The sequence below is a fragment of the Asparagus officinalis genome, chromosome 5 (assembly GCF_001876935.1).
Source record: "Asparagus officinalis chromosome 5, Aspof.V1, whole genome shotgun sequence".
Taxonomy (NCBI): Eukaryota; Viridiplantae; Streptophyta; class Magnoliopsida; order Asparagales; family Asparagaceae; genus Asparagus; species Asparagus officinalis.
The window spans coordinates 93146833-93161158 of record NC_033798.1 but is presented as its reverse complement, the minus strand read 5'-3'; the positions used below and the strand labels follow the sequence as shown (position 1 = coordinate 93161158).

The following is a 14326-nucleotide window of genomic DNA, read 5'->3' as shown; positions in this document are numbered from 1 at the left end:
CCAATGTGTGGAATGATAAGAAACGCATTGCTTACCCTGAGGCCAGAGCTAGATCTTCCAGTTTGTAAGCAGGGAGCGAAGAACCGAACAATTTTCTCTACATAACATTCAGGAGCATTGCTCGATTAGGATAACAAAAATTTAACAAATACTGAAGCAAAAGGAGGAGCCAAAAGACGAAAATTTCACGTACAGAAGGAAGGAAGCAGAAAATGCAAGGACATCTCATATCAATACAATTATACATTGCTAGTCATGAGCTGATAGACGAATCGCCATGCACAACATTAACAAGAAGCAGCCGATCAGAGACGAAGAAAGAATTCTCGCATACCTAGATGATAACACAACCCTGAGAATTCTGAAAAACCAAAAGAAATTAAACAAAATAAAAGTTGAAGGACAAGTGTTTCATCAGGGCAGGTGTACAGATACCCAATTTATGATGTATTCTACAAGAAAGGTCACAGAAGATCAAGCTTTACAGTTTTCGGAAGCCTACTCGTCACATAAGTAGTTCCTCTTTTCTTGAATAAATACAAGGTGACCGCTCCCACTTACAACAGACTGTATTTTCTACAAATTTTTTTCACATGGATCATCAAAAAAAATATATGGCAGTATATATTCTATCTTAGGTATAAACAGTATCAATATAAGATCACCACCTACTAGCTGGAATAATCAGTAGACACTTTTACTGTTTCTTGGCAATTTCCAGGAAAATAGACTACCAGGCTCAAGATATTTATCAACCAAGCAAATGAAGCCTGCGATAATCGTAGGAGAATGGGAATCTTCAGCGGAGAATATTCAATTAGTTGTTGATATTAACTCTCCAATAATAATTTAGAGGAAAGCAAAATACCATACTACATGCTGAGAATAAAAATGCTTTTAGTAGCTCCTTGTTTGGCAGAGTGGATCATAATCATAAGCATCGCCTGCCTTCACAAATCTCCCTTTCACCCGCCTTCTGATGTCAGCCCTAGCTTTGCGAGAGGCATACCTTATCTTCTTATCAAATCTGTATAAAGAGGAAGCGAATCAGTCTTCAAGTACGTAATCAAGGCAATGCTCTCACTTATAATCATTGGCAGAGCTCAATTTGCAAGACTAGTTTGAAACGTAAAAATCCTCACAACTTCACGTGACATTAGAATGATGCGCAGACAGAACAACAATGCATGCAAGAAGTTATTGTCTGAGATATAAAGCTCAGAAGATACCCCTAGCAACCACAAACATATAATATTTCAACTTTTCGTGAAATTAGAATTATGCAAAATATACTTTCAAGTAGTTAACCCAATGGACAAGTCCCAACTAGAAAATGGTGGAGTTAATTTCTTTCTAGGATTGTGGTTCATAAAAGATGAAAAAAATAACTAAAACGTCACGCTTCAAACATTTTCTCAGGAAACATCCAAATGAGTTTATAAATTTGTAGAAGAGGCAACCAAATTCACGAGAAAAGCAACGGATGCAAGATACAAGAACAGAGTAATAAATTTGCATATAGTAAGATACAAGAATGGAGTGTTGGCTCCTAGGAATTTTACCCCACTATGTTATCAAGGATTCCTGCTATGAAAGTATCTGAGAGCATTGTATAAGGAGTGTAGACCTATAAGCTCAATCTTTTTCATCATGATGGCCAGCAGACAAGATACCAGTCGCTTCTCGAGCACTCACATGGGCCTAAAGCTCCTATGAATAGAGTTTGTGAACACAGTACAGGCCAATGAAAGAAGAAATATGAAAGTGCTGATGCAACCCCATGGTTCAAGCGTCAATAAGGGTATGCAACCAGGTTTGCAAGACCTCTCCCATCTAAACGAGGCCTACTCTGGAGACCACAGCTGACATGATGATGAATGATGACTATGCTTCCATGTGTAATGAATTTGAAATGGTATCTCCTGTGTCAGTTTTTTTCTTCAAGTCTTAAAATTGTCTGGGTGTACTGGATTTTACTGATTTCAACAGAATTGCAGCGCTCTAATGATCAGTGATCCTCAACCACCACCTGCATCAAGGATATCTGATGGGGCCTATCTTACTTGGGCACTTCTATCCGAAGCTGTCCTTGTACCCCTACCCGCACCGACATTTCCTTGGACACTTCTTGAATATATGCATACATTTATTCAGGCGTGTACTTAATTATATCATACATGTTTTAATTTTAAACACTCATCGTACAATTCTTGAACGTATATCCTATACTTCACATTCACTCCCTAAACTCGTTGGACATGGTTCAGGTTTGTTTCAACTCATAGCCAGTTTCGACCTATGATTTTGACGGATCCTTTGGGTATTTTGTTAAAAACAAGAGCGATTTTCCAACATCTTATCTACATAACAAAAGAAACATAAAAATGTTATAGGAATTTTAATTCTCATAACATGTGAATGGAAAAACAATATTGATCTCATGTAAATTATTAATCTCAATACATACATATCTATAACCATGTTACCGTACCTTACATTCTACAAATTTACCATGTCCGGTACCTGTATTGGTACTCGTACCCGTTTGCATGCAACGTAGGATGGGGCTATATTTGAAGTTTATCAATAATCACAATTTAGTGATGTTAGTCAAACAGAAAGTTATTCGAGTTTGTAATGAGAAAGTTAAGAAGCAATGTTCAAGTGGATTCATCCATAGTAGGCAGGGAAAATAAGAGATGAAAAGAAAGAAGCCTAGAAGATGTACAATTTTTGTAAAAAAATGTTATCAAATATATGTATGTCTGTATAAGAAAAGGAAAATTGACCTGCAAGATACCCATTGTTTGCCTACTCAAAGCATCTAATTTGATCAATGAGAAAGCTTTGAAATTCTGCATTAATGGATAAAAAGAAGAAAAAAGGATGGATGCGTGGATAACGAGATGGGTCATTAGGATATGTTTGGGTGACCCTGAAAAATACTATTCATGTCGATTTCAGAGTATGATGAAAACAAAATATGCTTCAGTCAATCCTAAATTATTTGGTCATAACCAGTTCGCCTAAAGGCCGCCTTAATAGAGTATGTGCGCCAATGTATCCCCAGCCAGCCAAATTATGTTGTAGATACTCATATTCTAATGGAAAAACAGATCAAATACAAGGATTTAAGTTTGTCATGGTTTATGATTTATAACTGGGAGCTCCTAAGTTTGATTCATATATAACTTATTCCTTGTGTATCTGTGTCTGGCACTTCATCGTTACATAATAAGCGATTCCAGCTGACAACTATTCTCAATGCCAATATTAGTTTAACGTCAAAATTAAAGTAGTTAATTTGATAACCAAGAGTAAATAGAAATATAAAAGAAACATCAATACTGCATGTGAATTGTTCATGGCATGTACTAACTTGCGATTTTTCTTCTTCTCCTTGTATCTCATAACAGCACTGTCCCTGTTAGCTGCAGAAAATGAGGAAGCCTCAGGACCAGTAGGGTTACTAGGGCACCATGGAGGCTCGCCCGTAAGAAGCATCGATGACATTTCTGGATAGTCTCCTGCGCTGCTCTCACCAGTTAAACCAGAAAAGGAAAGGGACAAGCTCGAATGTGCTTTCCTTGCCGGAAAAGATGCACCGGGATCTGCTTTAGTTCCTGGGTTTGACATCAGGGAATCAGCAGATACTGCATTGCTACATGCTGGTTGTATGGATTTTCCAAGCTCCGCTGATGACTCCTGAGAAATAGGATCAGCATGAGAAAGATGCTACTTGGAATTTCATAAAACCAGTTAGGATCTGTACACTTATACCTCTAAATATAAAATAAGACTAGAGTGTGATTGTCATCAAAGGGGATTACATTTACAATAGCATCCTGCAAATTTTAAAACCTTGCAGTATGTGTTTGGCTTATAGCTCTACTACAAAGGTAAACCAGTAAAAGGGTTGGGGGGGGGGGGATAAAGCAACTTCGAAGAGGCCTCACAATCAGCCCAAATATTAGTTATTCTATTGTTCATCAATTGATCGAAGAAGCATCTCGACCTCATAGAAAGTTCCAACTGCAGCATGAGCTTCTTTTGCAATAAAACTTGGATTGTAACTAGTCCAACCAGAGACCTATGACAGCTCTACTGCAATAAAACTTGGGTTTTTAAATGATCCGGTGTAGTATTAGTTACGCGAGATAAATGTAATAGAAAGATAGATAAATGTACTAGAAAGATAAATGTGTACGATAAACATATGAAATTATCAAGCAATATAAAAAACGGCTACTAAGCCAATAGGTAATTGAAGTTTGGCAACCTTCTATAAGAATATATGCACTAATCAACTAAATAACATAATGGAGTATGTAAATGAAAGTTTCTGGATAGCAATAGAAAGCTATTCGGTGCAGTGTGTTGATATCAAACCTATGTAACACACAGAAACACAGACACTTCTCTACAAGCTGACACTTGGACACAATTGGGACACATTAAGACTCTTTTCAAATGTGTCCTCTATTTATAATCACAATTTAAGTTTATACACTGCTTAAATACTTACCAAAGGCTTCTCTGACACATCTTCTGCACTCTGAACATTTTTTATCCTTATTATTCATTTGAGAATGATTTATATAGTAAAAGATATAGTTTAGTGGGAAAAGGATTTCAAATAGTGACTTGTATAAATTAAAATAATTTAGAAAAATTTATTGACATAAGAACTAAAATATATTAAGATATTCTGCAGGTGGTAAGCCAAGGGCTATTCCCTGTACAAAGTTATAGCAAGATATGATAAGTAGCATTCTGCAAACACATAATTATAATATGTTATACGTTATTAGAAATGTGGGAATATGTATTTGCGTGCTTAAGTGTGCCCATGTGTTGTTTTTTGTTGTTGTCTTGATTGTTGTCATTGCTGTTGCTGTTGTCAAATAACCACTTTATCCATAATGAAGGTGGTCCACGACTCCACCAACTTCTAAGAAGATGCCATGCTACTTCTGTTATTTGACCGACTTCTACTTAAGAAAGCATACTGACACATCTGTTCCTCATATAAGATCTTGTGCTAGTATGGATGTACTGTTCTTCCTGGAAGGGTGAAACTATTGACTGCCAGCATAATAATGTCCAAGTATTAGAGTGATCTTTCTGGTGCTCTTGCGTTCCCAATAGACATGACTCTAATTAATTTCAATGACCATGCAACTCCTTTCCGCAATGACAAGGGTAGAGTTGCATTCTAAAGAGTATCCTTTCAACAAATACACTCTTAAAAGGGATGTTGTTAATAACTCCTATTTTGAGAAACTAAAAAATTCTTCGTGCTTAATTCGTTATTTGACCCATAAAGTTCCTTTTCTCTCAGAAACTAAGGCCTCTAATTCCTATCTGCTCCAACCATTTGTCAAAAGGGACCGTGCTAAAACAGCTTGAAATCCCAATCGAAAAAAGTGAAAAGAAGAAGAATGATTATGATGATGACGACCAACATAATGGATTTTGATGTTAGAACAAAGCTTTTTAGCCTTCATGGTAAAACATATAAATACCCAGCTTGTGGAACACAACAATTTCTCAGTTTGATAACCAGGACCTCTAAGATATAAGTTGGAGTAAGATTTATTACTAACAAGTGCACAAAAGTGAAACAACATGCCTAGATGAACTAGCTGATGCAGAAAGAGTTTAATTGAAGACAAATGCATGCCCCTACACGTATTCAGTCAAAGGGAAAAAAGAATTTGCTTGATGTGAAGTTATGCAAATAGATTTCATTAGGATACTAAAAGGATTTGATTAGATTTAATTAGGTTTAATTTGAGACTTATACAATATCTTAAATACTTAATAAATCTTTTGGTATCTGTTAAGTATGTAGCATACAGTTCGTTTTCTTAATAATAGAAGCAATATTTTCAGATCTACTAGGAATACAGTTTGTTGTCTTAATAATAGAAGCAATATTTTCAGATCTACGAGGAATATGAGATAAATCTTTTCATGTATATAATCAGTCAGTGGCCTGATGAGTAAAAAAGAGTTTTCTCCTCAAATTATTCTATACGATAGTTCTTTAATGGTGTGAGGCCACCAGTGAAATCAACCGTGGGAGATGACACAAAAAGGTGTGAAACTTCTCCTGTACCATTTGTTCCCCTTGTGTACATCCATTCCTTTTCACTAGGTTTTGCTTTTCCTTGTCTTCTTTAAGGTGCATTTGAAATTACTTTCTGATAAGTGACCTAGAATGCCTTTCGAAGCAATGACCATTTCAATCAAGATTTGATGTTCATTGACAAATCTTACAAGTAGTTTATTTGAAAAAGCAAAAGTCAAGAAGAGTTCGTTTAACAATGTTTTTACTTACAAATAAATCCTTTTAAAACGACCACTTATATGAAGGTGTATCCCAGACAACAACTTTACACAGCTGAGCATGTTTGATACTTTTTAAAGTTGAAATTTCTTATCGTGAAAGATCAATATTTGAGATAGATTTCTTTGAAAGAGTTTAGATAAAAATGGATATTTGACACAGAAAATTTAGAAGACTTCTTATATAATAGTAAAAAAGGAAAGACATATAGAAATCTTTTGTTAGAAATAAGATTACATGAAAGATCATGCAAGGGTAAAATATGTGAAAGATTGCATGTTGAACAAGCATTATGGTGGGTTTACCCAGTCGAAATAGATGAATTTGCATGAAAGTAAATGTTAACATTTGTAATCTTCCAGAAGAACAATACATCGTAGGAGCTAGTAGTGTGGAAAATATCAATCCCTTCGGACAGCTTTAACAAAAGATGAAAAGTGGAAGCTGAAGTTCGGAGATGTTAATCAACGGTAATATAGCTAATTAAGTAATTCAACAAAGCAATGGCAAGAAAGAAAATGCCTAATCAGTGAAAGGAGATGCCTAATGAAAAAGAAAAGCACTTCAGTATGTGTCTATAGATTTAAAAGGAGATATATGACTTGTGCAAACTATTATACAACCAAAAGTATGGTCAAAATAAGGAAATTCTGCAGATAGTAACAGAAGAGAGAGTAATAAAATAAAAATTTTGCGTGGAAAATCAATTTGGCTACATCCCTTGGTTCTTCTTAAGAGCTATTCACCTACTAAAGCGACCAATGGAATATTTGGGGAGAAGTATCATATATGATTTGCATGATCTAGAAAAGGTTTACAACAGGGAGATTAGATAGTGGATTTAGAGGATAAAAGAAAAAATTAGAAATATGATGTGATGAAGAATATGTGTGATGCAATCAATAGTAGCTAGGAAAAAACAAAGTTGAAAGGGAACCAGATGTATCCCCTATTCACTATCACCATAAAAATTAGTGTCAAGCTCTTATTTATTTGCTTGAATAATAGACAAACACACTAGAAATATACAGGATAAGGTCACCTTTGTGCATGTAGACATATTGCACAATCACTGAGAAATTTATATTGGAGAATAGAAGGAGAAAGGATATCTCAAAAGAGGCTTAAAAATCCATTGAATAGAGAATTCTTTCTGCGAGAAGGAAAAATATGAAATTCCACTTAGGATAACTATGAGAAGGAACTCCCCGGTTCTCCAAAAAAATTATGAGAAGCAACTAGGGAGGTCATAGAATCAAACCAGGACAACTCGTACGAAATGTATCTGAGCATGAAGATGTTCTATCACTGAAATGATCATATGTGCCAGTTTAGATCAATATCCATCAAAGTGAAGAGGAGGTTTGTAGAAGCAGTCCAGATGATTAATGTGGAGATGTGCTTCTAAAACGCTACGTGACTGTAGGATGCACATGAACAAGATGTCTTCTGACTGGCTATTCTTTGGGCCATGGGCAATTAAGACACAATACACTCAGTAAATGATGTTGAGTGATCGTGCACTAAAAGATAAGATAAGATGGATAAGTGATCATGCACTAAAAGATAAGGTAAACATGTGCATCCCCAAGAAGTAAGATTATAGGATAAAGAAATTGTTTACATGGACTGGACATGTGCAGTGGAGACTAACACGTGATAGAAATGGACCAATAAGAAATAGAAACGAACCCAGCCATATAGACCAATAAGAAATAAAACAAACTCAGCCATACATGGTTTTATACAGTAACAAAGGATGTGACAGAATCTACTAAAAGAGGAGACAACCCTTGAACCTTAATAAAGCAAAATGGGGGCAAAAAAAGGGATTTATAAAGTTGACTCGCATATCTAAGATATGCTATGTTGTTGTTGTCATCTTCCAGTTTTGTAGTAGGATTATGCATGTCTAAGTTTTCACTGGAAGGAAGACAAAAGAAAAAGGTAAGAGGGTTTCAGCATAGTATTAACATGTTACCTCTGCAACATATTCTCCCTGGCAGTTTGAATTGGTGCCGGACATTTCCTTCAAGTCAAAGAAGCTATCAATTCCAGCATCATCAAAGAGCGGGCCTGACTGATCATGTGAGCCACCAAACAGTTCTTCATAATTTTGGAAGGTCAGCTCAACATCATCCACTGTGAAATCTTCATAGAAACCACCTTTACGGATGTCTTGATCTTTTATCTCAGAATCACATAGCTGCATTTTAATAAAATAGCAATTACTACAATCAGAATAGTTCATTATGCCTTGAACACCCCGGAGGAGATTTTACAGTCTGTTACATCAAGACTGAGTAATTATTTGTTTGCCATAGAAAAGACAGATATATTTTGAATACTTTAGCATGAGAAGGTTGCAACTTTCAGAAAATCTGCAGAATCACTAACAGGAATTTGAGGAGGAGACGCAGTGGTAATATAAAGTAATTTTAGGGAATGACTCCTAAATGAAGAAGGTTGTGCAATTAAAAAGCAAAAAGAAAATTTTACATCAAAGAGGAAAAATCATTTCCAGCCAGAAAACTTAGCTCTATTAATGCGTTCAACAGAAAAGCTATCAGGCACTCTGGGCAACTTTCTTACTAAAGGAGTGTGACAGTGTTGGCTATGAAAATGAGGTGGGCTTGCTCGGACTAGCCTTGTACTGACATGACAAAATCAACATTACCTTTCTTTTTCATAAAGAAAGAAAAGGAGGAATTCACTAGCTATTGAAAAATCAAATAACATGTCAAGCTAGAAATTTACAAGTTCTTCCTTTTCCATCTAATTGTGTATAATGCAGAGTGATGAAAAAACAAAGCAGGTGCAAGTTAAAAGTTCTCATGATGGATAGCTAAGCATTAATGCACCTTAGGTGTGGTTGACTCCGCTGAACCACCTGGTTGTGCACTGCTCGGTGGAGGGTTCAATGCAGATGCAGAAGATGACCCAATCCAAGGATTGAATTTATCCGTATTGTCCAGCTCATTCATGGTTACATCTTGTTTACTGCTGCTCCCAGGTTCTCCCCAACAAGTACTGACACAGTTCTCATTGATGCTCATCAAGCCAATACCCTCTTCACAAGTTGAATCATCCACGGGAGGAAACTCCGTCACAAAAGACCATATTCTAGAAAGTTCTGCAGCCGATGGGCAACCAGAATAGCAGTTTATCGTCTGCCTCTTATGCTCAGAAGCTGAGGCCAACCCACTATGCCCATTCCAATCACAATTGTGACAAAGAGAAACATTTTCATCAACACACCGAACAATGGCAGGTTGTGAAACACATCGATCACATATAAGTGTTCGAGAGTGGCGCCTAGAGAGAGCGTTGGCTGAATGAACATTGCGGTCACATGATAAGCACAAAGAAGCAGCATCAGAACGGCAATAGACCATAGACCTTTGTTCCCCACAGTAGTCACAAAGGGAACCCATGATTACTCTAAAAGCTTTTTTACTCCCTCTTCTGATTCAAGACTTCAAGTAACCATTCAGCATCAAAGTGCAGTACCCCGCAACCTTCACATAATTTTAAAGATATCAGAAGTTGTAACGTGCAAAAAGCTCTTTATCTCAATGAAATGTCAAGAAGCATATCTATTTAGCTTCCCTTTTTTTCTCCCTTCACAACACATTATACCAATGCCAGAATCACATATACATATGAAGCAACATATCATTACCTTGTCACAAGCATGGAGGGATATTTTTATGTCTAAGAAGCACATAGTTAACTGGGTATATTAATTCAAATTCATGAAGATTAGGATGGACATATGTCTTTGAGGACTTCATTCCCATTCGCTACCCTGTGTACTGAATTCGAATGAATAAAACAAAGAATTTGATATGCTCGTAAAGTCCCAGAGTTTGAGAAACTTCTATAAGATGATCAATAGATTATTCAGCCAGCTTCTACCAGAAAGAAGTGAGGTGAATCAGGTGATGACAAAATGCACTTTGAGACTTCTCTATGTGGAGTCAGTTCCAAAATCAGACATTTCACATGTAAGGATTAAGGAATAATTACAGCTGATTTTACTCGAACCATCTCCAGTACATAAAATGAACACACCGTTCAATTCTCGAAACCCATTAACTAAAAGCTACCAGATAACTGAGAAACGAATCCTGATGATGCAAAAAGTAAGTTCGAAGCAAGAATTAAAAATAAAAAAGACCAATCAGGTTAATTTAAGTCTAAAAATCATGATTCCTGTTGCCCGGGCGCTCAGAAAAATATCTCCTTCCACTATAACTATAGTTCCTGTTTAATAGCTACATCACCCTAATTTGATCAGATCTCATCAACAGAAACTAGTCAATGAGATGAGTTTCCTAATCATAAACAGTTATTACTAAAAATGATTGAATTCGTCCATTTATAACCAATTACACGAGTTAACCTTTCAATGAAGATTCGATTAAGACAACATATCCTCATTATCATATGAAAAGTCTGCAAATTTCTACAGGTGAAGCAGTAGAAGGAGACGTCAATCAAAGTACAACTTCCCAAAAAGAAAAAGGAAAAAGGATCCAATACGAAAGTCCACGAAATTTTTATACGCAAAAGACTCCCAGTAAGGAAAGGAAATTTTTTTTTTTTAACTATTGCCAAATGAACAGCTGCTAGAAAAACCTTGAAATAAGCCAAAATAGTACGCTCAAATGAACAGCAAGAAAAGGAGAATATTTTTAAAATAGTAACCGAATAAAATAAACATTCTAAAACAGTTAGCTGATAATTGACCTAAACTAAAAAAAAAATATCTAAAACCTTAAAAAAAATCTCAAAATCCGACAAAACCTAAAAAAGATTAGAAAACTCCGACGAAATTCACATAGGAACTGTGAACTAATTTCATAGAATTTCGTAAAACAACCGAAAAAGGAGTAAAAAAAATCAGCTAAAATTCAGGGGAAAAAATCTTCAGCACATCAAGAATCTAACAACAGAGATACAATTATCACTCACCGATGTCTTGAAATCTTCGGGCTATGAAGCTCTCTTCCTTATCTTCGTCTACAAACCCTAAAGAGAGAGAGAGAGAGAGAGAGAGAGGAGAAAATGTGGATGAGAGACAGAGAACAAGAGATGAGAGGAGAAAAAGTGCATAGAGAGAGAAAGAGATGGTGGGGGAGCTGGGGCCCACCGGACTCAGAGAAAAGGTTTTTTTTCTGCCCTTTTCGCTTTTTGGGGGTATGATCGTAATTAACGGATCGGATAAGGGGCTTTTCTGAAAAAGGGGAGGCCACGTGGGCGACAGTAGAGATATTTTGGCAGACGGAGGCAGTGACGTCGATGAGGACCCCTTCGTGGAGGTTGGAATGACGATATTGCCCCTTCCCCTAATAATGAGTATTCCGAGGGGCCTCTGGGCTTTCTCATTTACGTTCTTAATTCCTGAATTTATATAATGCTGAAGTTACAGAGGAATTTCTTTCCTCGCCCACAAAGATCATTAAAAGAATATTTTGTATTAATTCTACGTAAATATGCGATGATAGAACTTTATTAAAGTTTGCAAAATAATATTGACTACTTTCTTATTCTATATATGTGAGATTTAATTTCTAGTTGGAGGAAGTTAAATCGAAGAGGGGAGTGAAATTTAACTAATATGGTCCTTTGCAGATGGCTATCAAATAAATAGTTTGTATGTGACATACTCATAATCCGGATAAGTCTAAGTAATGTCTATAGAATCCCTCTGATTGTATCTCATATAGATAAGTTAATTGTTTGTATTTTTAGATTCAGTGTGCTAGTGTGAATTATTATCGTATGTTTAGTTTAGTGGGTTTTTTTCCCCGCACTCCAGACACATTGCTTCAAGCGTTACTCAATAGATTACTATATGTTGTCATATTTTAATACTTTATAATGTGTGTGGGTATATATATATATATATATATATATATATGAGAAAAATGGGTATACTTGGTACCAAGGATCCTTGGTAGTGAGGTGCGACATATACTATATATATTATATATATTATATATATATATATATATTATATATATATATATATATATATTATTATATATATATATATATATAAGTGAATCTAGGTGACACCTCAGGCTCCCACCTAAGGACGTGACCTAAAATCACATCATTTCCTAAATTTTTTGGCGATCCGCTCCGTTGAACTTGATCTACACGTTCTTAAACCCAAACACACGCTAATTTGGTGAACTCGTCCGTGTTTTGACCCTTTATCCACTCGCTACAATTTTAACGGTTCGAATGAATAGAACTTTTTGCACGGCTCAACGAATGGTCAAAACACAACGGGTGCACTCGCTGCAATTTTAACGGGTGTTTCGAATGAATAGAACTTTTTGCACGGCCTCAACGAATGTCAAACACAACGGGTTCACCCCAAAATTGTCGTTTTGGGTTTAAGAACGTGTAGATCAAATTCAACGGGGCGGATCGCAAAAAAAAAATTAGGAAATGATGTGATTCTAGGCCACGTCCTTAGGTGAGAGCCTAGGTGTCACCTTAGATTCACTTTTCGCGGTGTCACGCTTAGATTCACTTTTCCCTATTTATATAATATAATATATATAATATATAAATTTAATATATATATATATATATATATATATATATATATATATGAGATTAATAGGTATCCTTATCATAGGAGGAGATTTTTCTCCTTGTCGCCTATGTGGCACAAACCCTACCATTCTCATAAAATAGACACAAATCCCCACCAACTCACACTCTTTTTCCTACTTTATGAGGATGGTGGGGATTGTGCCACATAGGCGTTAAGGAGTAAATCCCCTCCTATGACAAGGATACACATTAATCTCTCTCTCTATACACACACACACACACACACACACACACATTGTGTTGATGTCGGTTATCTAACATGGGGTTTATTTGTTGGTTATGATGGGTGTTAGGGTCCTCAAGCTTCTTCATGTTGGAAATAATGGTTAAATCTGGAATTAAACAATGAAGGATGACGTGCTGTTACACACACTGTGTTGATGTCAGTTATCTAATATGGGGTTTATTTGTGGATTATAATGGGTGTTAGGGTCCTCAAGCTTCTTCATGTTGGAAATAATGGTTAAATCTGGAATTAAACAGTGAAGGATGACGTGCTGTTATTTTAAACTTTTTCAATTAACTGTTGTGCGTTTGTGAAACGCTGTGCTTAAAGCAATATTTGGTCTACTCCGGTGCAAGGATCCTAAGGCCAAACTGCTTCCAGGAACAGCAGTACAGTACTCTAGTGTGCACCAACCCAGTACTGTCAAGATCTCCTTAATCTATAAGACCTTTCGGTTAAGGCAAAAGATCTCCTCGATCTCAAAACCTTTCTTTTTAAAAACCTTTCGGTTTCAGGGTTCCTGCGAGCACAGTTTCTGCAGCAGCAACACAACAACAACAATAACAATGTCGATCTGACATTCATTTTCCAAACTCGCGTGTGTATACCGACATTCGTATTATATACTGACGTTCGTATTCCATGCTCGCGAGAAAGTTTCCAGCCATAACCAAGAGCTGCCTAAGGATGTTATTTATAGGCCTCTAAGGCCAGCTCAAGAGTCACTATCAATTAATGTGACTGTTATAATTCTTAATGGCAATTAAGATTGTAACATCAATGTATTAAATTGCTCTAATTACTATTGTAACTGTTGTATACAGTAACTCCTAAATACGAGGCAATCAATGGACGTGTTGCTACAAAACGCGAGGGTCGCGTCTCAGCAAATCAGACGAACCTCGTTTGACAAACGAACATCGTCAAACATGCGAACCTCGTATGACAGACAAACATCGTCGAACGAGCGAACATCGTCAAACAGGCGAACCTCGTATGACAGACGAACCTCGTCAAACAAGCGAACCTCGTATGACAGACGTACCTCGTCGAACGAACGAACATCGTCAAATAGCCAAACCTCGTATGACAGATGAACCTCATCGAATGAG

At 36.3% G+C, this 14326-nt stretch overlaps 1 protein-coding gene across 1 annotated transcript; it reads right to left on the bottom strand.

The window, feature by feature from the left end:
• On the bottom strand, positions 881-11446 carry LOC109840202 (zinc finger protein CONSTANS-LIKE 9-like). Its single transcript, XM_020408757.1, has 5 exons — positions 11330-11446; positions 9214-9870; positions 8334-8558; positions 3380-3705; positions 881-1027 (listed from the first exon to the last, which is right to left on the bottom strand). Exons 2-5 carry the CDS (start codon positions 9784-9786, stop codon positions 898-900), a joined length of 1254 nt encoding a protein of 417 aa, XP_020264346.1. The 5' UTR covers positions 9787-9870; positions 11330-11446; the 3' UTR covers positions 881-897.

Coding starts and splice junctions, on each gene's coding strand:
- LOC109840202 (XM_020408757.1), bottom strand. CDS start 9,786: ATGGGTTCCCTTTGTGACTACTGTGGGGAACAAAGGTCTATGGTCTAT. Junction 8,559..9,213: donor CGGAGTCAACCACACCTAAG/GTGCATTAATGC, acceptor ATTAAAATGCAG/CTATGTGATTCTGAGATAAA. Junction 3,706..8,333: donor AGGGAGAATATGTTGCAGAG/GTAACATGTTAA, acceptor CCTATTTCTCAG/GAGTCATCAGCGGAGCTTGG.